This window comes from Dendrobates tinctorius, unplaced genomic scaffold (assembly GCF_039654945.1).
Source record: "Dendrobates tinctorius isolate UK_male_01 unplaced genomic scaffold, ASM3965494v1 ptg000075l, whole genome shotgun sequence".
NCBI classification, from domain to species: Eukaryota; Metazoa; Chordata; class Amphibia; order Anura; family Dendrobatidae; genus Dendrobates; species Dendrobates tinctorius.
Genome location: NW_027361743.1, coordinates 50,414,005 through 50,438,152, shown reverse-complemented (window position 1 = coordinate 50,438,152; position 24,148 = coordinate 50,414,005). Strand labels below are relative to the sequence as shown.

Sequence of the window (24,148 nt, the reverse complement as noted above, 5' to 3'; positions counted from 1 at the left end):
ACCTGAAAGGTTTTTGAGCTCATAGATAATGTTTTCAATAGCAAAAGCAGATTAGAAATCTGCTCTATCTATCCATTTATCCATATCTGTCTATCCATATCATATCTTATCTGTACCAAAAAGATTGAAAGCCAGGTAGCACACAGACTGACACTCCTTTTTTTTTTTTTTTTTTTTTTTTAGCACCAGTCAGGTACACCTCATAGCTGCCCAAAAGGACGCACAGTAACACATCAACATCAATTGATAGTTGGAATAAATAGACTGCATTCATCACCACATCTTCTTAAGGTGCAGGCTTTATTTTCAAGTGCAGGGGTGTGCAGTATGAGGTTCTGCAGAACAGTATGATGTTTCCCCCCCCCCCCCCCCGGGTTTGATCCTGGCTACGCCCATGGTGTGAATGTAGCCTGAGGATATAGGCTTTGTCTTAGCTGAGATATGAGATAAGTTATAGTGATATATATATATATATATATACACACACAGTGGCATGCAAAAGTTTAGGCACCCCTGGTCAAAATTACTGTTATTGTGAACAGTTAAGCAAGTTGAAGATAAAATGATCTCTAAAAGGCCTAAAGTTAAAGATGACACATTTGTTTTGTATTTTAGGCTAAAAAGTAATACACATTGTCATTTTTTCACATTTTAAAAATTACAAAAAGAAAAATGGTCCGATGCTAAAGTTTGGGCACCTTTGGAGATTTGTGTGCTCAGATAACGTTGACCAAGGTTTCAGACCTTAATTAGCCTGTAAGGGATATGGCTTGTTCACCCTCAATGTTAGGAAAGGCCAGCTGATGCCGATTCCACAGGTGTAGAAACACATAGCCTCCTCTAACCTTGTGCGAAAAAACAGCCACCATGGGTTCTTTTAAGCAGCTGCCTAGCACTCTGAAAATGAAAATGGTGGAGGCCCACAAAGCAAGAGAAGGCTATAAGAAGATAGCAAAGCGTTTTCAAGTTGTCCTTTCCTCAGTTCAATATGTAATTCAGAAATAGCAGTTTAAAGGAACAGTGGAGGTCAAGATAACGTCTGGAAGGCCAAGCAAAATTTCAGAGAGATATGCTTGTAGGATTGCTAGAAAGGCATATCAGAACCCCCACTCGACTGCAAAAGACCTTCAGAAAGATTTAGCAGATTCTGGAGTTGTGGTAATTGTTCTACTGTTTAGAGACACCTTATCAAATATGGCCTTCATGGAAGAGTCATCAGAAGAAAACCTCTCCTGCACCCTCACCATAAAATTTAGCATCAGAGGTATGCAAAAGAACATCTAAACAAGCCCAATGCATTTTAGAAACAAGTCCTGTGAATCGTTGAAGTTAAAATAAAACTCTTTGGTCGCAATGATTAAAGGTATGTGCAGAGAAAAAATTGCATAGAATTTCAGGAAAAGAACATCTCTCCAACCATTAGGCATGGGGATGGATCAATCATGCTTTGGAGTTGTGTTGCAGACAATGGCACAGGGAACATTTCACAGGTAGAGGGAAGAATGGAGTCAATGAAATTTCAACAAATTCTTGATGCAAACATAACACCATGTGTAAAAAAGTTGAATTTGAAAACAGGATGGCTTCTACACATGGATAATGATCACACACATCAAAATCCACAATAGACTACCTCAAAAGGCGATAGCTAGAGGTTTTTCAATGGCCCTCACAGTCCCCCGATTCGATCATCATTGAAAATCTGTGGCTAGTCCTCAAAATAGCAGTGCATGCAAGACGACCCAGGAATCTCACAGAAATGGAAGAATTTTCCAAGGAAGAATGGATGAAAATCCATCAAACAAGAATTGAAAGACTCTTGGCTGGCTACTAAAAGCGTTTACAAGCTGTTTACAAGGGAGTGCTACTAGGTACTAACTATGCAGGGTGCCCAAACTTTTGCATTGGCCTATTTTCCTTATTGTAATTTTTAAAATGTAAAAAATGACAATATATAATTTTTTTTGCCTAAAATACAGAGAAATTGTGTCATCTTTAACTTTAGCCCTTTTAGAGATCATTCCATCTTCAACTTGCTTAACTGGTCACAATAGCAGTAACTTTGACCAGGGGTGCCCAAACTTTTAAATGCCACTGTGTGTGTATATATACAGTGGGGCAAAAAAGTATTTAGTCAGTCAGCAATAGTGCAAGTTCCACCACTTAAAAAGATGAGAGGCGTCTGTAATTTACATCATAGGTAGACCTCAACTATGGGAGACAAACTGAGAAAAAAAAATCCAGAAAATCACATTGTCTGTTTTTTTTTTCCTTTTATTTGCATATTATGGTGGAAAATAAGTATTTGGTCAGAAACAAAATTTCATCTCAATACTTTGTGATATATCCTTTGTTGGCAATGACAGAGGTCAAACGTTTTCTGTAAGTCTTCACAAGGTTGCCACACACTGTTGTTGGTATGTTGGCCCATTCCTCCATGCAGATCTCCTCTAGAGCAGTGATGTTTTTGGCTTTTCGCTTGGCAACACGGACTTTCAACTCCCTCCAAAGGTTTTCTATAGGGTTGAGATCTGGAGACTGGCTAGGCCACTCCAGGACCTTGAAATGCTTCTTACGAAGCCACTCCTTCGTTGCCCTGGCGGTGTGCTTTGGATCATTGTCATGTTGAAAGACCCAGCCACGTTTCATCATCAATGCCCTTGCTGATGGAAGGAGGTTTGCACTCAAAATCTCACGATACATGGCCCCATTCATTCTTTCATGTACCCGGATCAGTCGTCCTGGCCCCTTTGCAGAGAAACAGCCCCAAAGCATGATGTTTCCACCACCATGCTTTACAGTAGGTATGGTGTTTGATGGATGCAACTCAGTATTCTTTTTCCTCCAAACACGACAAGTTGTGTTTCTACCAAACAGTTCCAGTTTGGTTTCATCAGACCATAGGACATTCTCCCAAAACTCCTCTGGATCATCCAAATGCTCTCTAGCAAACTTCAGACGGGCCCGGACATGTACAGGCTTAAGCAGTGGGACACGTCTGGCACTGCAGGATCTGAGTCCATGGTGGCGTAGTGTGTTACTTATGGTAGGCCTTGTTACATTGGTCCCAGCTCTCTGCAGTTCATTCACTAGGTCCCCCCGCGTGGTTCTGGGATTTTTGCTCACCGTTCTTGTGATCATTCTGACCCCACGGGGTGGGATTTTGCGTGGAGCACCAGATCGAGGGAGATTATCAGTGGTCTTGTATGTCTTCCATTTTCTAATTATTGCTCCCACAGTTGATTTCTTCACTCCAAGCTGGTTGGCTATTGCAGATTCAGTCTTCCCAGCCTGGTGCAGGGCTACAATTTTGTTTCTGGTGTCCTTTGACAGCTCTTTGGTCTTCACCATAGTGGAGTTTGGAGTCAGACTGTTTGAGGGTGTGCACAGGTGTCTTTTTATACTGATAACAAGTTTAAACAGGTGCCATTACTACAGGTAATGAGTGGAGGAAAGAGGAGACTCTTAAAGAAGAAGTTACAGGTCTGTGAGAGCCAGAAATCTTGATTGCTTGTTTCTGACCAAATACTTATTTTCCACCATAATATGCAAATAAAAGGAAAAAAAAACAGACAATGTGATTTTCTGGATTTTTTTTTCTCAGTTTGTCTCCCATAGTTGAGGTCTACCTATGATGTAAATTACAGACGCCTCTCATCTTTTTAAGTGGTGGAACTTGCACTATTGCTGACTGACTAAATACTTTTTTGCCCCACTGTATATATAATATTTATTAGAAAAAGGAAGAAACCGCACAGTACTTGGCTTCGGGTGCACAGCCCCCAGGCAAATAGTCCAGTGTCAGCCACAGTATCCAATATTCATTCCAAATAGAGGCAGCACTCCATAGTTAGTTTTCAAGTGATAGTGAATTTATTAGACCCACATATCAGAGCTCTGATATGTGGGTCTAATAGATTCACTATCACTTGAAAACTAACTATGGAGTGCTGCCTCTATTAGGAATGAATATATATGTGGAATTATATAATTAGCAAAAAAGTGTGAAACAACTGAAAATATGCCTTATATTCTAGGTTCTTCAAAGTAGCCACCTTTTGCTTTGATTACTGCTTTGCACACTCTTGGCATTCTTTTGATGAGCTTCAAGAGGTAGTAACCGGAAATGGCTTTCACTTCACAGGTGTGCCCTGTCAGGTTTAATAAGTGGGATTTCTTGCCTTATAAATGGGGTTGGGACCATCAGTTGTGTTGTGCAGAAGTCTAGTGGATATACAGCTGATAGTCCTACTGAATAGACTGTTAGCTGCTTTTTTCTTGCCATAATAATAGTTCTAAGTAAAGAAAAACGAGTGGCCATCATTGCTTTAAGAAATGAAGGTCAGTCAGTCCGAAAAATTGGGAAAACTTTGAAAGTGTCCCCAAGTGCAGTGGCAAAAACCATCAAGCGCTACAAAGAAACTGGCTCACATGAGGACCGCCCCAGGAAAGGAAGACCAAGAGTCACCTGCTGCGGAGGATAAGTTCATGCGAATCACCAGCCTCAGAAATCACAGGCTAACAGCAGCTCAGATTAGAGACCAGGTCAATGCCACACAGAGTTCTAGCAGCAGACATCTCTACAACAACTGTTAAGAGGAGACTTTGTGCAGCAGGCCTTCATGGTAAAATAGCTGCTAGGAAACCACTGCTAAGGACAGGCAACAAGCAGAAGAGACTTGTTTGGGCTAAAGAACACAAGGAATGGACATTAGACCAGTGGAAATCTGTTCTTTGGTCTGATGAGTCTAAATTTGAGATCTTTGGTTCCAACCACCGTGTCTTTGTGCGACGCAGAAAAGGTGAACGGATAGACTCTACGTGCATGGTTCCCACCATGAAGCATGGAGGAGGAGGTGTGATGGTGTGGGGGTGCTTTGCTGGTGACACTGTTGAGGATTTATTCAAAATTGAAGGCATACTGAACCAGCATGGCTACCACAGCATCTTGCAGCGGAATGCTATTCCATCCGGTTTGCGTTTAGTTGGACCATCATTTATTTTTCAACATGACAATGACCCCAAACACAGCTCCAGGCTGTGTAAGGGCTATTTGACCAAGAAGGAGAGTGATGGGGTGCTATGCCAGATGATCTGGCCTCTACAGTCACCAGACCTGAACCGAATCGAGATTGTTTGGGGTGAGCTGGACCGCAAAGTGAAGGCAAAAGGACCAACAAGTTCTAAGTAAGCATCTCTGGGAACTCCTTCAAGACTGTTGGAAGACCTTTTCCGGTGACTACCTCTTGAAGCTCATCAAGAGAATGCCAAGAGTGTGCAAAGCAGTAATCAAAGCAAAAGGTGGCTACTTTGAACAACCTAGAATATAAGACATATTTTCAGTTGTTTCACACTTTTTTATTAATTATAATTCCACATGTGTTAATTCATAGTTTTGATGCCTTCAGAGTGAATCAACAATTTTCATAGTCATGAAAATAAAGAAAACTCTTTGAATGAGGTGTGTCCAAACTTTTGGTCTGTACTGTATATTTGTAATCAATATTATATAGTGTATTACATATTTACAATTTATTACAGTTTTTTGTGTTCTAAAGTTGTATTCCAATAAATATATATTATGTTCTATCTAAATATCTTGATTATTGTATCATAAAAATGATTAAATGTCTGATGTTCATATTGTACTACAATAAATTTTTCACTTAAATATAAGCAATATATGTGGGAGGTGGAGTCGGAGTCGGTGTAAGGGAAATTGAGGAGTCTGAGTCGCAGGTTTGGCATACCGACTCCACAGCCCTGGTGTAAACTGTAAAGTGCTGCGCAATATGCCAGCGCCATACAAAAATAAAGATTATTATTACTATGTAAGCCACGGCTGTGACGAAGTCTGACTTACTGAGCTGCAAGAGATTGATGGGGAGGAGGGTCTCCTGAACATTCCAGCGACCCTGCGCTGTGAGAATGAGGAAGCCCGCTCCCCAACCCTGAAGACTGGCATCGATGTTGATGATCTGCCAACAGAACGGGAGAGATGACCTCCTGCGCAGGGCAGAGACGGACAGTGTCCATGAAGAGAGGGACTGCTTCACATTGAGAGGTAAAAGCACTGGCCGATCCAGGGAACAGGCCAGTGAAACAAATCTCTTGTCCCAGGTAGACCAGAGGGCCTAGTGAAGAGGGCGCGTGTGAAGCTGGGCATAAGGCACAGTTTCCATGACCGCCGCCACGACCTCCGTGAAGACCCTGGTAGTGGACACCAGGCAGAACTGGAGTGCCGTGAACTGATAATGGTGGTCCTGTATCGCAAAACCGAAGGAACCTCCGATGCCGTACACAACAGAAATGTGCAGGAAAGCATCCTGAATGTCCACAGAGTAAAGTAAGTCCCCCTGCTCCATGGAGGGGATCACCGAGCGCAAGGACTCTGTTCTGAAGAGGTGAATCTGAAGGTGGCAATTCAACTGCTCGAGGTCTAAGATCGGAGAGAAACGTTTTTGTTTTTTTTTTTCGGGAGTACGAAGAGGTTCGAGTAGAAACCAGAAAACCGTTCGTGCCAAGGAGTGGGTACAATGACGCCTGAGCTTAGGCAGGGACAAGACGGCTTGGAGAACCCATGAGACGGTTGAATTGGTGGGAAAGACAAATGTCTTCCTGGGGGCAAAGAAAATTCCATCTTGTAGCCAGGTGTCGCCGACCGCCGACAACCAAGTCTCCGTTAAAGGAAGAAACCTGCTTTCCACCCTGGAAAGAATCCCAGGTAGGGATAACCAGTCATTAGAGGAGAATCTGTGATAGGGGGATCCGGAGGACTTGGAGACCGGTCCTAGGTCTCCAGTGAGGAATAGCTTGAAGGAAGGTTTCCTTCTTTCTTGTGCAGAACGGACCTGCTGGAAGGGACCGCCAGAAGAAAGACAGAGAGGTGCTTTCACGTCTGGTGGCGTCAGAAGAGATCTGGACCAGCTTGGTCCAAAAGAGCTAGATATGCTAGCTCCTCTGTAGGAACCACCGCCATAAAACCCAGACGAAGAATCTTTTCCCAGGGCGATATGGCTTTCAGCACTCAAGTAAAGGCGAAATTAGGTCAGAGAGAAGTGCATGACGCCTCTAAGGCCGATACAGTTAAGGCCACAATCTGTCCGTAGCGTTCTTGAGAGACGCCGCATCAGGGCTGGACAGAACAGTTTGAGAGGCTAAGCGTGAAAAAAGGCGGATCCACCTTAGGGGGATCGGACCAAATGCTGACAAGGTCTGAACTAAAAAGGTCTAGAATGTCCAGACGGTTTCGTCCTGGGAAGCATTTGCCGAGAAGTTCCCAGTGTCTAGAGGTGGTAGCCTCGTCCTAGTCTCAGGACGGTGCAGAAGACGGTATCGACCCCTTATTAAAAAGGGGGAAGGCCACCACCAATGACCCACCGTCTTCCTCTCAGCCCTTTCTGAGGAGAGGAGTGAGGAGGGGCTAAGGCAAGAACTGGCCACCAAGAGTCACCCTGAACAGAAAACCTGTGAAAGAGAAAACACTGCGGATCTGGTGTTAGATCCAGATCTGCCTCCTACAGACACTAAGCTTAAACTGAGGTACTTCCTGCCTGTCATTGAGTGTATGCTAGGAAGGAGGAGCCAGTTTTGCTTTATTTGCATAGTGTCAGCATACACCCATGCTTACCTGTGTCCCCCAATGAAGCGATAGAGAAATCAGTTTAGTTATTCTATGATGATGTAGCTTACTCTTATATTATGGCGTAACTCTATGCTAAACAAATTTTTTAAAAGGGGTTATCTGGGATGAATGTATTGATGGTAGGTGATCAGTATCTGATTGGTGTTGGTCTGACACCCGGCACTTATTTAATCAGTTCCTCCGGCGGCTGGATGTAATCAGTGGCCGGAGCAGCACAGCTCCATGCATTGTAGTGTCCGCTCCCAGGTCCTGCAATTCACCTCGTATTCATGTGATTGTGGTTTAAAGTGTATCCCGGGGAGCGGCCACTAAGCAATGTACAGATTCTTACAATACTTACACCCGGCTGGTGCTAATAACGGCTACTTTGTGGGGGTACCAGGTGTCCGACCATCATAGGTCTGTTATCGATGACGGAACGAAGTTATGGAGATGTCATCGATGTTATTCCTGGACAGCCCCTTTAACATGACGGTAGCAGGAAGATTCCTGGGCTTATGTTTCTATGATTTGTTAGGTGGAATCCTCTATGAAAATCAATTACTCCAAAGAGAATAAATTGTGTATTATTACTGATTGCGGGGCCTGGTGATCTGCAGCGGGTGCCGTCCTCCGCGAAGTGTGATTGTGTGGATGGACATATTCGGCTTCGTATGGAAATGTTCTTTTCTATGCCACCTCCAGCTGAAGCCACAACGCTTTTTCTTTCCAGCTGTTGTCACTTCTTTTCCAATTATTAAATATTGTAGTTTTTTTTTTTTTTTTTTTTTTTTTTTTTTTTTTTAAACCTGCCGGCACGACCACAGAAATGGGGGGGGTCGCCTGTAGCCAAGTGCTGGAAAAGTGACTCGTGATCATCCTCTACATTCTTCTACCTCTCTCTTCATGGATGTCTGTCGCAGCCCATACGGTTCTTCTGGGCAGTGGTTAGATCTGGAGATTGTAGTGCATCGGCCATCACCACAAAGATCTCCGTATTGTCACGTAGCTCATGTCTGGTCATCAGTCTGACTACGAGAATACTCAGGTCCTAAGCAGAGCGGAGGAGTATCTGGAGTGGTACTGGGCCTGTCTCACTCTTACTATAGTATGTCATTAAAGGTTGAAGTTTTAATTTGGGGCAGTGGGTGCTGAGCCAGTGGGTGCACCACTAATCCACTTTTCCTGGCCTGGGTGTTTGTGTAGAGGACTAGGGGAACCAAACTGAACCAGGCGAAGGGCAGCTTGGCTCCATCTCTAGCTTTGGATTTCGCTTTGATATTGCGTTAAGCTTTCAGAAAGGATTATACAGCCGTTCTCACACGAATTATCAAAGTAAACATGCTAGTGTCATCAGGCCTAAGATATCTATGTAATAATATATGCAGTTAGTATTGTGAAATCTAATGACGGATCCACTTTTAAGGCAGATCCATACCAAAGATGGGAGGATAGAAAACCCCTTACAGGTGTGATACTGTACATGCGGAAGCCACCACCTGGGACGCGAATAATTGTCATAAATGGAGGTGCTCCACTAACTTTCCTTATACGAGTCCAAAGACTACAGCAAGGAGGCAGAGAATAAATGGAGAGGTGGCCTGTTCTCTTCTCAGGAGCACGCTGGCTCCAGTGTTTCTGCACAGGACACCTCTCCATTCCTTCTCTGTCCGTAAGCCGCCTCATCGGGTGGGATCTGCATTTATGGCACATTCTGTGCCTCCTGGAAGGTGATGACATTGTAACATTGGCAGATTATTAGTTTGTCAGGAAGTATTGCTTCACTTTGATGCTGCGGTTAAAGAGGTGACTTCCCATCTTCTACTAGCTACTAGGCCCTGACAACTTCAGCCTAGGAAATACTACAACTTCTTACCACTGCAGTTGTCAGCTGTAGTATAACTACATAGCACCTTGCAGTTCTGCCCAGATGTGTTATGGTATAGCGGAGCTAGTACCACCCTGCTTAGAAAGACCACCCGAACGGCAAAGGGCCCAATATGTATCTGGTGTGATCCAAACTGTACAAACACGCACACATTTATACTTGTATACACCCACAAAAATGTGTATGTATGCAAATAAAATTACCACAGGCTGTCACTTACGTTGATAAAATCCCTGATTAATCAGCAGGAGATGTAGTCCTCCATATTCATGAGCTCTGTCTAATCCTGCCCCCCCACCACTGATAAGTAGGTTTCTGCCTATGCACAGTGTACGCAGAAAGCTTCCTGTCGGTGGTGTGTGTAAGTTGCTGAAGATGGTGGCCGTGGGCGAGCTGCTGCTCCATAACGCCCTGGCACTTTACAAACAAGTCGTGTCCCAGTCCATATGTGTTGTGCTGTGTAAGGTGCGTTACACACACTTGCGGGCCGGATGCTTCCACTGTCTCCACGTCCTCTATTCCAGGACCTGCCGCTCACACATCAGGGTCACTGTTCATTTTAACAATTTCAGCTTTACTGGACAGTTCAGGTACATCAGTCTTTAACACGCAATATCGGGCACCGCATCCTCCACCACTTGCTTCATTCACACAGTACATTTCAACCATTTTCTTACTTTCAGCTCGGACTATCCCTACTTTATCAGCTGCTGTTAGCCCCAGGGATTCCCCAACTGGTACCGCAGTATTACTGGGATCCGCTACATTTCCCTCCTGCGGATCCACGTCCATCTTCCTCTTTACGGAAGGGTTGTCGGTGCTCTCCATAGCCGCAGACGTTATCCTTGAGCTCTGGATGTTGCAGGAATGTCCGCTGGGAGATTTGTACGACCTCATACCGCCAGAACACTTTGTCCACACCGTGCTTCCAGCACTTTGAGCAGGGCCGGACTGGGACTAAAATTCAGCCCTGGCATTTGAAGTTACACAGGCCCACTAGTCACATGGTGACTATATAATATTTTTGTACAGTTGTAGGTTACAAGAAGTGAGAGATTAACACGACTATATAACATGTAGTCAGAGTTGTGCCCAGTATTTCAGCTCAGTCCTATTTATTGCTTTTAGGTACAGTACTCCTCCCAAAGCTCTGTCCCCTTTTGTACGCACGGTGACAGAATTCCTGGCAGAACTGCTATCCATTGGGCAACCAGACCCCCTGGTCATAGCTGTCCCTATCATACCTCCCAACTTTTCAAGACGGGAAAGAGGGACAAAGACTGCGGCGCGCCGCTGCAAATTTTAGGCCACACCCGGCAACACCCATTTCGCAACTAGTCGCACCCATCTCCACGCCTAATCGCACCCATTTAGCACTGCTGATCACACTGACTGGTACTGAGGGCACAGTGGCTGGCATTATGGGCACACTGGCTGGCACTAAGGAAGAGAGAAAACAGAGAGAGAAAGAAGAACAGAGAGAGAAAGAAAGAACAAAGACAGAAAGAATAGAGAGAGAAAGAAGAAAAGAAAGAAAGAACAGAGGGAAAGAAAGAGGGGAAAGAACAGAGAGAGAAAAAAGAAAGATTAGAGAGCGATGAAAGAACAGAGAGAGAAAACGAGGGAAAGACAGAACAGAGAATGAGAAAGAACAGAGAAAGAAAAAGAGAGAAAGAAAGAAATAAAGAAAGATTCTATAAAGATACTATAGCAGCCCGGCTCCCATTGTAGTGCCCACCTGAGCCTCCCGATGCAGGACATATCATGATCTGCTCACATGGCCGGCATCCCCGATTCCAAGGCGATCCTGCAGTCTGCGCTGTCGGAGGAGGACACGGTGATGGATCTGAAGCATTCCTGGTTCCGTCACAATCTCCTCAAGAAATTATTTCATTTCCGGTCAGCTTCCAGCACATCACTTCAGGTGGAACATCGTGTGTGTTTTAAAATGCTCCTTGGGGCTCCGCCGTGTACTCCTGTGTCCGTGGGAAAAGCCCGCTTTGTATGCTTCGTACACACTTGGCTCCGCTCCGTACATCCCGTACACATATGGCTCCACTCCGTACACACACTGCTCCGCTCCGTATACCCCATACACACACGGCTCCGCTCCGTACACCAAGTGCACGCGCGGCTCCGTTCCGTACACCTCGAACACACGGCTCCGCTCCGTACACCTCGTACACGCGGCTCTGTTCCGTACACCTCATACACGGCTCCTCTCCATACACTTTGTACACACACGGCTCCGCTCCGTACACCTCGTACTCATGCGGCTCCGCTCCGTACACCTCGTACACGCGGCTCCGTTCCGTACACCTCGTACACGCGGCTCTGTTCTGTACACCTCATACACACACGGCTCCTCTCCATACACCTCGCACACACACGGCTCCGCTCCGTACACCTCGTACACGCGGCTCTGTTCCGTACACCTCATACACGGCTCCTCTCCATACACTTCGTACACACACGGCTCCGCTCCGTACACCTCGTACTCATGCGGCTCCGCTCCGTACACCTCGTACACGCGGCTCCGCTCCGTACACCTCGTACACGCGGCTCCGCTCCGTACACCTCGTACACGCGGCTCTGCTCCGTACACCTCGTACACGCGGCTCCGTTCCGTACACCTCATACACACACGGCTCCTCTCCATACACCTCGCACACACACGGCTCCGTTCCGTACACCTCGCACACACACGGCTCCGCTCCGTACACCTCGTACACGCGGCTCTGTTCCGTACACCTCATACACACACTGCTCCTCTCCATACACCTCGCACACACACGGCTCCGCTCCGTACACCTCGTACACGCGGCTCTGTTCCGTACACCTCATACACGGCTCCTCTCCATATACTTCGTACACACACGGCTCCGCTCCGTACACCTCGTACTCATGCGGCTCCGCTCCGTACACCTCGTACACGCGGCTCCGCTCCGTACACCTCGTACACGCGGCTCCGCTCCATACACCTCGTACACGCGGCTCCGTTCCGTACACCTCATACACACACGGCTCCTCTCCATACACCTCGCACACACACGGCTCCGCTCCGTACACCTCGTACACGCGGCTCCGTTCCGTACACCTCATACACACACGGCTCCTCTCCATACACCTCGCACACACACGGCTCCGTTCCGTACACCTCATACACACGCGGCTCTGTTCCGTACACCTCATGCACACACGGCTCCTCTCCATACACCTCGCACACACACGGCTCCGCTCCGTACACCTCGTACACACACGGCTCCGCTCCGCACACCTCGTGCACACACGGCTCCGTACACCTCGTACACACACGGCTCCGCTCCGTACACCTCGTACACACACGGCTCCGCTCCGTACACCTCGTACACACACGGCTCCGCTCCGTACACCTCGTACACACACGGCTCCGCTCCGTACACCTCGTACACACACGGCTCCGCTCCGTACACCTCGTACACACACGGCTCCGCTCCGTACACCACGTACACACACGGCTCCGCTCCGTACACCACGTACACACACGGCTCCGCTCCGTACACCTCGTACACACACGGCTCTGCTACATCTACCCTGTTAACCCCTCCTGACCCCACACATACTTACCTCATCCAGCACCATAACAACAGCACAGAAGAGTCTTGCAGAAACCAAGAGGCAAGGCTGAGCGCACAGGACCTGTGATGAGGTCACAGGAGGGGCGGAGTCAGGGGTCACATGATCAGGGGTCTGGACAAAGGCCTCCTGATCATGTGACTCCTAACTCCTCCCCTCCTGTGACCTCATCACAGGTCCTGTGAACAGAGAAGAGAGCAGGCAAGCGACGCTGTGAGTGGCTGTGGGGGGTCTCATGCTACAGCAAGGATGGGGTGCGTGGGGGGGCGTGGAGGCTTACCTCCCTGCAGTGCGGGAGGGTTGGAAACTATAACTGCCGTGCCCGCAGAGGGCCGGCGGCAGGAGCAACAGCCAGGCCAGTGGCCGCATCAGCTGGCAAGCGGCCAGATGATCAGGCGCTGCCGCCCGCGGCCCACATGACAGCGGCCCAGCGGGAAAATGCCCGGTTGGTTATTTTACCAATCCGGGCCTGACTTTGAGCTTCACCTTCCCTCAAACGAACACTTTCACTAACTGACTAAACCGTGCCTATAACACAATACATTAGTCACATTACACTATACATTTTACGTGACATCATAAAATGCACTAAAAACACATGACAGTATTCACACTACACAATTGTTGTCTTCAGGGGCAGTAACACGACCGTTTTGGTCCCACCCCTACATGGGTGGGGATATACAGAGCTCAGCACTCAGAGAACTGCTAGATCTACAGCAAAGAAGACAGGGATTTTATCAAAACTGTAGCAAGCAGCACGATAAGTGACACATCCCTGAAATCCGGGCCTCTGATTTCTCATAGCATTCTTTTATCATTTTTGCCCGGCAGTGTACTGCATGTTCCAATCCTCATGGTGACCTCCCCTTATATGCATGCTCCTTGTATGTCACGTGGCAGGACAACGAGGCAGGGGGAAGGCAATTCTCCATCAGTCCATTGTGGGGAAACTTGATGCAAAGCTGTATATAATAAAAAAAATGTATTCCGGTTTACTTTCTAGACTGCAGAGCGTAAATTGTGTCGGGGCTCTGTTCTCTTCTTCTTGCTCTTCTATCTTTTAGATTGCTATGGGAAGACAATGGCGGTAAAGAAGGAGCAGTCACACTTAAATACCGCTGGAGAAGGTCAAAGTTTATCTGAAGGGGGAGGGGCGACAAGCCTTAGCACCAGTTGTCGCGATTGGGCTAAGACAAACGAGAATAACAGTAACTAAATTTTTTCTGTTTTCCGCCAATGCTCCTTTTTGCACAGTGCCACAAGCTGCTCCTCATTGCATGTACAGAGAAAGTAGGTCAATGTAAATGTTGGTTCAGCTCGCAAACTGACGAGCCGACCAGCAGGGTCATCATTATCATTCTTTTTTTTTTTTTTTTTTTTTTTTCCATAACTTTTTTTTTCTTTTATTAGAGTGGTGTGTCATCGAATTTTTGTTAATTTGACTTTTCTTTGCCCAGTGTTATTAAAATGAGATTGGAGCGCTTTGGAAATTTGGCTAAAATGATCAGTATGAATGTAGTTAATGGGAAATTCTAAAGTTCTGTGATGGATATAATTACAAAGTGCCTTTCTAAAAGCAAGCTATTTTGATATTTCCTTGTTGTTAAAAAAAAAAAGAAAAAGTGCAGTTTAATTTTCTGGAACATGCAAGCTCTATTGTTGGAGAGCACTTCCAAGATGCTCTGAGGTTGGCCGGATCACTGGTAACACTGTTGACTCACAGTCCTCTGCGAAAGGCACCGATGCAAAGTGCTTTTCTAAAAGCAAGCTATTTTGATATTTCATTGTTATTAAAAAAAAAGAATACGGACGTTTTAATTTTCTGGAATGTGCACAGTGCACCAAGCTCTATTGTCGGAGAGCACTTCCAAGAAGCTCTGAGGTTGGCCGATCACTGGTTGGCTCACAGTCCTCTGCGATAGGCACCGATGCTGCAGCTGCCAAGCTGCCTCATATAGTGTCACCTAGGACCAGTGGAGCATCATGCCGCTGGTCCGAGCTGTCAATCAAGCAGAAGCATACTGGAGACCCAGGGCAGGGGATGAGTGATCGCATTTAGAAGAAGAGTTGACCCATTTAGAGATTTCGGTCAGTTGCTTTTGGATGATTCAGTCCAAGAAGTAAAGTCATACCTGGCTTAATCGTCCAATTCTGACTCTACCGTAGACTTTGTATTGATGGACAGCTTGAGTCCATGCCGTTCGCAAATGTTCATTTGTAATATCAGAGACTCGTGAATTTTTATTTTATTTATTTTTTTGTTTGTAGTTTCGAAACATACCTTGACATAAAGAGAAGTCACGTACCTCGATCCTCACCCTCCACTTTATTTTCTTTATAATGTTTTTCTTTCTTAATGGTTTTCTCTTTTCTTCTTTTTCGAATATTTTGTTGATCTTTGCCTGACATTCATCAAGGAAATGTCTCCGATCAGATCTCCATGATCATTGCCATCACATCAGTGATTACAAGGGTTCTTTTCTATGAGTGAACCTGACCCTGTAGAACTCTCTATTCCTGCTCAGGAGATTAGGGCCAACTCTGAAGCCCCGTGTGCTCATCTATCTAGTGGACGGGAGCAGGCGCTGCCTACTATTTACCTACAATCTTTGATTTCAGGCAGATCTGAGGTGGAACGCTTCCCATGTGCACAAGGGCGTTGGCTAACATTGGTCCATGAGCTGTCCATGGCACACGCGAACAGCACATGGACCGAAAATCCCGCTACACTCACACATCTGGTTTTCTTTTTTCTCATCCATGCACTATCTGGTTTTTAAATGGACAGAACCCCTGACCCATAGAGACTAATAAAGCTGTTCACGCATCACTTTTTTTCTTTGGATATGTTGTATTTTCTCCGTTAACTCCTCGCAGGGTCCAATCTCATCCATCAGAATTCAGCACTCAAGGTCCCTCAGAGATGGATGAAAATCTAAACACGTCCGTTCTGTATCCAATTTTCTTCTGTTTTTAATGGCTCCAGTGCGAAGTGTCAGTAGAAAAAAAAGTTCTCACAGTTTCCAAAAATTCAGGCAAATTGGATGACATTGGGGACAAAACTGGTCTTTAATGGGTGCAGAAATGGAAATGGATGTGTGAATGTAGCCAAAGTGTTTTACCTTTTGAATTGGATAACTGGGTGACAAAATCACATGGAGCAGTATATCATGGTAAGGATAGTGAAAATCAGGAGTATCCACTCATCTGGCGGTGTAGTGTGAAGGCGGAGAGGCTGGAGGAGAAAAACTTCTTCCAGATGAATAGTAGTAGAGTAGGAGGATATCCGGGTGAACGAGCGGCACTGCGGTAAATGAGAAGCCTTTTGTGTTCCAAAATGGTTCTTTATTGTTCCAACGCATTTTGGCACCGTACCGGCGCCTTCCTCAAATATCAGGTTTTTAACCTTGAGAAAGGTGCAGAAACACGCTGGGACAATAAAGAAAAATTTTGGAACAGAATAAGCTCATTTACCGCAGCGCAGCCCATTCAACATAATATCGCCCTCCTCTACTACCTTTTGAATTGAAAGCTCCATCACAGATTTTTCGAAAAATTACTACACAAAATAATCCCAATAGACCCCATTATTGTCAAAAGCGTCCCTCGGGAAGTGCTGATGTTGGATCTTGTGATCGATCCGGCACTACCATCATTTTTGTTTTTTCTATTTCTATAGCAGAACAGAAATGCATGAGTCGAGACTTATACCTTAAAACTAACACTCGGTTGATTTTAATTTCTTACGTTTGCTTTTCCCTGTACAGGTGCATACGTCAATGGCGCCCTCGCTGCCAACTTAGCTCCTGGATCTTTACCTCCTCCTTATTCTTCCAATCCAGCTACACTAGTGGCAGGTATTATTAGCGGTATCTATTATAAAATTTTGAGCTGTGCTGTATAAAATGCTAATTATGCTCGGGATTTTGTAGGAACTGAGGATCCTGCTGCTCAAGGAAAATCTACACCCAATCAAGGTAAGGAAAGTAATCTTCAGGACGAGTGGTAAATGCTTGGACAGTTTGTCATGATGCCTAATTTATTTGTCGAGTTTTACAGAATGTTTAAAGGGGTTGTCCAGTACCTAGCCTTGTGATGAAACCTAAGTTTTAGGTCGGGTGGGGTCCGATACTTGGCACACAACACAGATCAACTGCTAGCTAGAGCACAACAGTGCCATACACTGTTTAGTGGTCATTCTTAGGTAATGCAGTCCAGCTCTTATTCAGTCAGTCACATGCACAACCCATTTTTTACATAAACCACCAAACCATCCTACATAACTCTAGTCTGGCCAATGCAAAGTCTACTTTTGCCATTAAATTTGTTGTTGCTTGCTGGAAGGTCGTTGCCACCTTTCCAACATTGCACTACTGATACAAACTCAGGAGCTGAGCCTGCATCAAACCTGGCAGATGCCGGCTTTGTTACACAGCCAGCATCTGACTCGAACACTGAGCAGAGCTGTTCTTCACGCCCATTGGGTCCAGGCAACACCATACAATAGTGTCGATGGGTAGCCGTGGCAGCCAGTGGCCTGCCGTACAACCCCATACCTACCATGAACTGTGAAGACCGGCCTGTGGGGTACATAGGACACTGTGATTTTGTCTGTACTCTATGGTAGATGTGATCAAACGGTCCATAATTCAAGTCACCCCTTAAACAAATTTCAGAAAAAAAAAATTGGGGGGGGGAATATAAAAATTCAAATGCTCTTCCATCAAAATGAATAAATTAATAAACTTATTTGGCATCGTTGCATACGCAAGAGCAGTCTAAACGGGCTACTAAATGCCCGACTGTCAACTTACAATATTCATTTGACGGCCTTGGATTTAAACACTGCCTTGTATAATTATTATTTTTTACTAATACATTTTTTTCTCCTGTTTCTAGCTGCTGCTGCTCCAGCGAACCCTCTTGGTTCTCCACATGGGAACAGTTCTTCTGCACCCCCAACACCTGCTGCTACACCTGGCCCAGCCCCTACCGCTTCTCCTGCTAAAGCAGTGAACTCGCCATCCACTCCAACTCCACTGTCTACTCCTCTATCAGCATTTCCAGGGCAAGGTCCTTCCTCTATGACATCTCCTAAGCCATCTACACCCACTCCAACAGTGATTAAAAGTGTTCAGATGTCCTCTGGTTCACCCATACCAGCAATAAGCACACCATCTACATCAAGCCCCGCAGTATTCCCCAGTCTTCCACTTTCTGCTCTTCCAGCGCAGCCAAGTTCCTCCACACCCTGTGCTATTCCTGGGCCCAATGATGCATTGTCATCCTTGTCACTTCCAGGACTTCCATTTTCTGCCACATCTTCTACATCCACTGTAAGCAATGCTATGATGCCATCTATATTTGCTGGTCTACCTTTGCCCTTTAATCCAGCTTTCCAGGGTATGACTAGTCCAACGCTATCTGATCTTGCTGGAGCCACTGGACAAATAGGCAATCCTCTCCTGTCAGTTTTAAAAGGATTTTTAGCGTCGAATGATTCAGGGTTAATGAATTCGCCTTCGGTGCCTCCATCTGGACTGTTATCAGGTCTTCCAAATGTGGAATCGGTCTCTACAGTAAATAAGTCTTTCACTCCTCCATGTTCAACCCCTACACCTCAGAGAGCGGCCACTCCCGGAACATCTATATTTTCAGGCTCCTCTTCACCTTCATTGTCAAATCCCATATCCACATCTGCACCAATTCCAGGACAACGTCTGTTGGCCACACCATCTCCTCTTAGTTGTGCATCCACTTCCCTGCCCGAACAAAATCTTTCCTCATCACCATCCGCAAGTAATATAATGGTTAAAAATGAACCAGCTAGTCCATCACCTTCTGCTTTCAAGGGTTCATCACGTTCAGCCACACCTTCTCATGGTTCTCTAGGCTTACCCCAAGTTTTAGGCCATATGTTTCCATCAGGACCGAGCCTGGCTAATTCGATGAACCCAGGATTGTCAGGACTTTCCTCCCTCAATGGAAATCTAGGCAGCCCAAACCTGTCTTCTTTAGCTTTGGGCACCTCTGCAGCAATTCCTGCGGTTTTCCCTGCATTTACATCATTGTCCACCGGCTCGCCTTTTGCAGGTAGCCCATCTCTTACTCCATCTCTTCCAATGCTGACATCTACTAGCTCAGTTGCTACTGCAACGCCACCTTTAACGTCAGCTGTGTTCCCTGGTCTTTCAGCACCCGCTGCCGCTGCAGCAGCAGCTGCTGCTTCACAGTTTCCATTAAACCTATCTACCGCAGTCCCTTCATTGTTTCCTGTACCACAGGGACCCTTGGTCCCTCCAAATGCTAATTTTCCTGTGTTCCCAGTTTCTGGCACACCACCAATAAACTCAGCGCTACCTGCTCTTCCACCCTTCCCTGGACTGCAGCCTCCCTGTACAATGTCAGGAGTTCCTCCGGTGCCGGCATCTGCTCCATCTCCAGCATCTGTTCTACCAGGATTCGCTTCTGCTTTCAGTTCTAACTTTAACTCTGCCCTCGTGGGTCAGGCCGGGTTAGTAACATTATGATTTTATTATATTGTTTTGTTTTTTTTTTATTCTGTCATATAGTCATGTCTGCATCTTGTTTCTGGTGTGGTGTGTGGCAGCTGAGGTGTGCGTGTGTGGCAGCTGAGCCGTGTGTGATCGGTATCAGTTAATTCAACCTTCTATGGCCTGCTTCCCCATATAGACTGCTTAGGAGGGTTGCTTTTTTAATATTTCAATTTAATGTTATTTTCTAAACAGATTTGTTGTCTTAATTAGCTGCTCACACCATAATCTCGTCGCAATGACGTAGTTTGAATGTGTAGCCTCATCACACAGACTGTTGTATACACACTACAAGGATCCTGATGAAGGGTCCGATAGACCATCTGTGAGCAGCAGCGCTGCCGGCTATCTAACCTGAGTGACTACTGCAAAGGCTAGACTCCTAGTAAGGCCGGGATCACACATGCAAGAAACTCAGACACGGATTGGAGTGTGTGGCTGCATAGAAATACATGCAGCCGCACGCTCCGATCCTGAGTGCCGGCGGCAGTGCCGGGTATTAAGATGCGAGACTCGTCCGAGACTATCGCATGTGTGATCCCGGCCAAAGGTGCATCCCGTATTCCAAAAAGTACTATATAAAAAATATATGTAATCTAAATACCAGACTAAAAACGATGTGTCCTCATAAGATGACCTATGGCGATGCAGCACAAAATGGCCCTTTTTAGTCACCTTTATGACTTTTTGTAGTTTGCAACAGGAGCTCCAGAATGATTCCCAACTAAGCTAAACACATTAGCGAGACCGGTATGTAATGTATTGGGGATTTCCTGGCAGTCCTTGGATGGCAGATTGGAATGTCGGATTTCACCATGCCCAATACTCTAGTAAAGGGGTCCCAGTAGCGATTAATTTCCCTCCATCATTGAAATATTGTTTTCTAATTATTGTTTAGTAATTGCTAAGGGCTGTCTTTTCCCACAGGCCTTCAGCATTTCCTCTCCTTTCTCTCTCTGGTCTTCCTGGATTTCCACAGAGTCCTTCTCAGTCACTGCAAGGCCTCCAGCAGAGTGCCGCAGCCGCCGCCGCCGCAGCACAATCGGCTTTATTACAGGCAAGGCTCGGAGTATATTCCTTACAGGCTCCAGTACAGTGGGAATATTGCTGTAATCGCGATGTAACGCTGCCCTCTCTAGTCTCCAGTATAGCAAAAATATATTAATACTGAAATATTAATCATTTAATTGCAAGTTTGAATCAGTCCCGATATTCCCCCGGTGTTTTGGTATGTTTTTCTTTTCTTGAATCTGGTGCCAATTTGGCATTCGATGTATAATTGACGGTGTTTTTGTCTTTTTCATCAGGCACATTCAGCATCTGCCCTGGAAGGATTTTCGGCACAGGCGGATGCCTTTGCCGGTTTTCCCACAGGACCTGGTACAGCATTTTCACTTCAACCAGGATTGCCCCAACGTGGCTGGCAATAATCAGAAAGTGTTGTAATCCACCTCATTTTAGTGAGGTTCATTGTGTCACAGTTTTTAGAGGGTTTTTTATAGGTTCAGGATTTTTTTTTTTTTAATTTTTAAACAAGTCTTTGAGGGTTCTATATTGTAATGGCTAGGTATGAACTGACACAGGTATTATGACAATATTAGCCTATGGGTCTAATTTATTTTTACATCTTTTCAGTAATTTTTATATTATTTTAGTTCATGAAATGTAGGATCCCTCACATATTTTAGTGAGTTTTAATAAATCATGTAAAAGAAATCACAGAAATGAAATGGGTTACACCAACCTGATGGCTGAGTCATCACGGGCGCACTTTTTATATTTGGAGAACACTAAAGCTGCCATAGGTGTAAGATAACTGTCAGCTAACTTCCTTCATGTAATCTGAATCATGGGAATAGCAAATTATGGACAGATGCGATGGACTTGTCTTCTGTCAACCTTAAAACTATGAATTTCTAAGAAGTAAGAGGGCGTCCGCTATGGACGTGGTGAAACAGATGGGACGTCATCTTGCCCGATCTTCTGATGGCTGATATCTAGGAGTGGTGTCTGTCACCTCTGACATGAGAATTTTTGCTGATTCTGCAGACTGACATATCTGTGGTCAGTATTAAAGAACCTGGCATGATGCCCGCCATGTGTACTACTCGGTATCGATGGCGACCTCTTCCTGATCCATCTTTTCAAGTGGCGACCTCAAGGATTATTTTACTCACTGAGCAATGTGTACTTGACCATAAGCTATTTTAAGAAAGCCTAAATTGCAACAATCTGGTGGATGTTTTCCATGGATCATCTTCTCTTATTCAGACATCTTCTACTCCCCTCTCCCATTACACATGTACCCTCAGACGAGCATGCTTCTGTACTACATGGGGGAGAATATGTTCCTGCCAGTTGCCAACTACCTGGTTTTTCTCTGCCACCACCTTCCATCGTCATTGGGGTCCCTTATACATCAGATGGTTGTCCGATCCTGCCAAAATTGTCGGGTGTTGTGGTCTTTTACTTGGTATGGCCAGTTTAAAGAGGACTATCGGTTATGAGAAAAGTCAAAAAAGTGACTGTAGAGGAAATTATAAGAATTTTCTCAAATACCTATCAGATGATTTTCCTCCATATACCTATGAGGCACATGTCTTAATTTCACTTCACCAGAATGAGCACTAAATTTTGCAAGATTTACCCGTCTAAATGGAGGTAAGCAGATTCTACACAGCATCGGAATAGTTAAATGGAGGCTTATGCCTAGATTTGGATGTACATGGCCTGTGGGGCTACTTTCATTGACTCGCTCGTTCATACAATATAATGGAATTCGCCAAAAACGAGAATCACAATTGTGAATTAATTAATCTCAACGAACAGCAAATCGGTCAAACATTTTCCTCCCCCCTCTAGTCATGAGCCTGAACTTTTCTTTTTTCTACTGCATAATGCTATGTATCAGCCATAATATTGTCACTATGTAGCTAATATACGAGGATACAGTAGATTGTTAAGGGTTAATCGTGCAAGAGGAGGATATAGTTGCATGCGGAGCAAAAGCTGTGACCTGATCTGTTTCTGCTCCTTCCAGCCTTAATAATACAGAGCAGTCGTTCTTACCTCTTATATTGTGACCTCTAGTATGAAGATGACCTCTCTCCTGTGCTTCTATGCTGCTCAGAAGCAGGCAGTCTCACACAGCTGTCAGAAGAGCGAGACAGTGAAGAGCCTTCAGCTGACGTTGGACTGCTGTTCGTTCCACAGCTAATAGAACTAAATTAGACAGCGTTTTTATTAGTTTTACTAAATACGTTTTTGCCACCTTGACACCTTAAGTTTTCCATGTGAGAGGACCTCACTTATACAACCTGTAGTAACCCACCTTGGGCATGAAATTAGACGACACTGGTGTGACCGAGGTCTATAATAACACAATCGCGGTCTGTGACCCAAGCACAGAGCGTTAATCTTTGTCAGCGATTTATTAGTTTTTCACTGCAACACTGAGATAATATACAGGTTTAATTAAGTTAGCATTGTCCTACTATTAGGATGTGCAATGAGGACTATATGTGCTAACATATCACTTATTTTTTTGTACATGGTATTGGTTTCTTATTTGGGTGGTTGTTGTTATGCGAAGCCCCCGCTGGGTGCGTGCAGTAATCACCTATCACTACTGAAGGCACTGACTGCCCACTAATCACAGTGTCGTAGAGCCGGTGCCATATATAGTAAAGCCAGCTACAACAGTTGCTGGATATGATGTGGATGTGACCGGTATCGCATGTATTTCGCATCAACCTATTGAGGAAACGGAGGTTTAGATATTAGGTTTTACATTAACTATGCAAATTGTCTCTTCAGAGAGGACGAGGACTTGAACTCTAGTGCTACTTATTGGTAGTAGCAGTCGTAAAAGTCAATATCGACCCTTTAACAAGCCTTGCAATATGACTTAGGATAAAAGCCAAATCAAAATCTCGATTTTCAGACACGGCGTTTCAGGTTATTGCCCCTTCGTCAGTGCAAAGCATGAAATTTGATTTGGCTAGGTGAGAGGCTAAGACTGAGATCTAAGGAGCAAGTTTTCTTCTTTAGCAGAGTGACATGCCAGGTCTGACATACCAGTGTGAGGAGTCTTAATCGCCTTGCATGCTCCTCTGGGAAGTTAAATATGCAAATATTCTCTTCAGAGAGGAAAAGGACTTGAACTCTAGTGCCACCTATTGGAAGTAACACTTCTACAAGTCAATATTGACTACTTAACAAGTCTTGCAATGTGACTTGGGGTAAAAGCAAAATCAGATCTCATACTTGGCACTGATGAGGAGCAATACCTCAAAACACCGTGTGTGTCAATTGAGTTTCTGATGTGGCTTTTACCCTAAGTAATATTGCAAGGCTCGATAAAGGGTTGATATTGACTTTTAGGATTGCTACTTCCAATAGGTGGCACTAGAGTTCAAGTCCTTACTCTCTGAAGAGACAATGTGCATATTTAATTTCCCAGAG

General features: G+C 45.2%; 2 protein-coding genes across 2 annotated transcripts in view; both read left to right on the top strand.

Annotated features, from left to right (window-relative positions):
* The window catches only part of PROSER1 (proline and serine rich 1), an 80,630-nt gene extending 57,198 nt beyond the window's left edge, over positions 1–23,432 (top strand). Inside the window, exons 11-16 of the mRNA XM_073583263.1 lie at positions 14,195–14,338; positions 16,898–16,987; positions 17,063–17,107; positions 18,030–19,644; positions 20,612–20,741; positions 20,992–23,432. Coding sequence (XP_073439364.1) covers positions 14,195–14,338; positions 16,898–16,987; positions 17,063–17,107; positions 18,030–19,644; positions 20,612–20,741; positions 20,992–21,114 — 2,147 coding nt within the window. The 3' untranslated portion in view covers positions 21,115–23,432. The remainder of the gene's footprint in view (positions 1–14,194; positions 14,339–16,897; positions 16,988–17,062; positions 17,108–18,029; positions 19,645–20,611; positions 20,742–20,991) is intronic.
* Positions 22,222–24,148, top strand: part of STOML3 (stomatin like 3) — a 43,192-nt gene continuing 41,265 nt past the window's right edge. Inside the window, exon 1 of the mRNA XM_073583266.1 lies at positions 22,222–22,345. Coding sequence (XP_073439367.1) covers positions 22,340–22,345 — 6 coding nt within the window. The 5' untranslated portion in view covers positions 22,222–22,339. The remainder of the gene's footprint in view (positions 22,346–24,148) is intronic.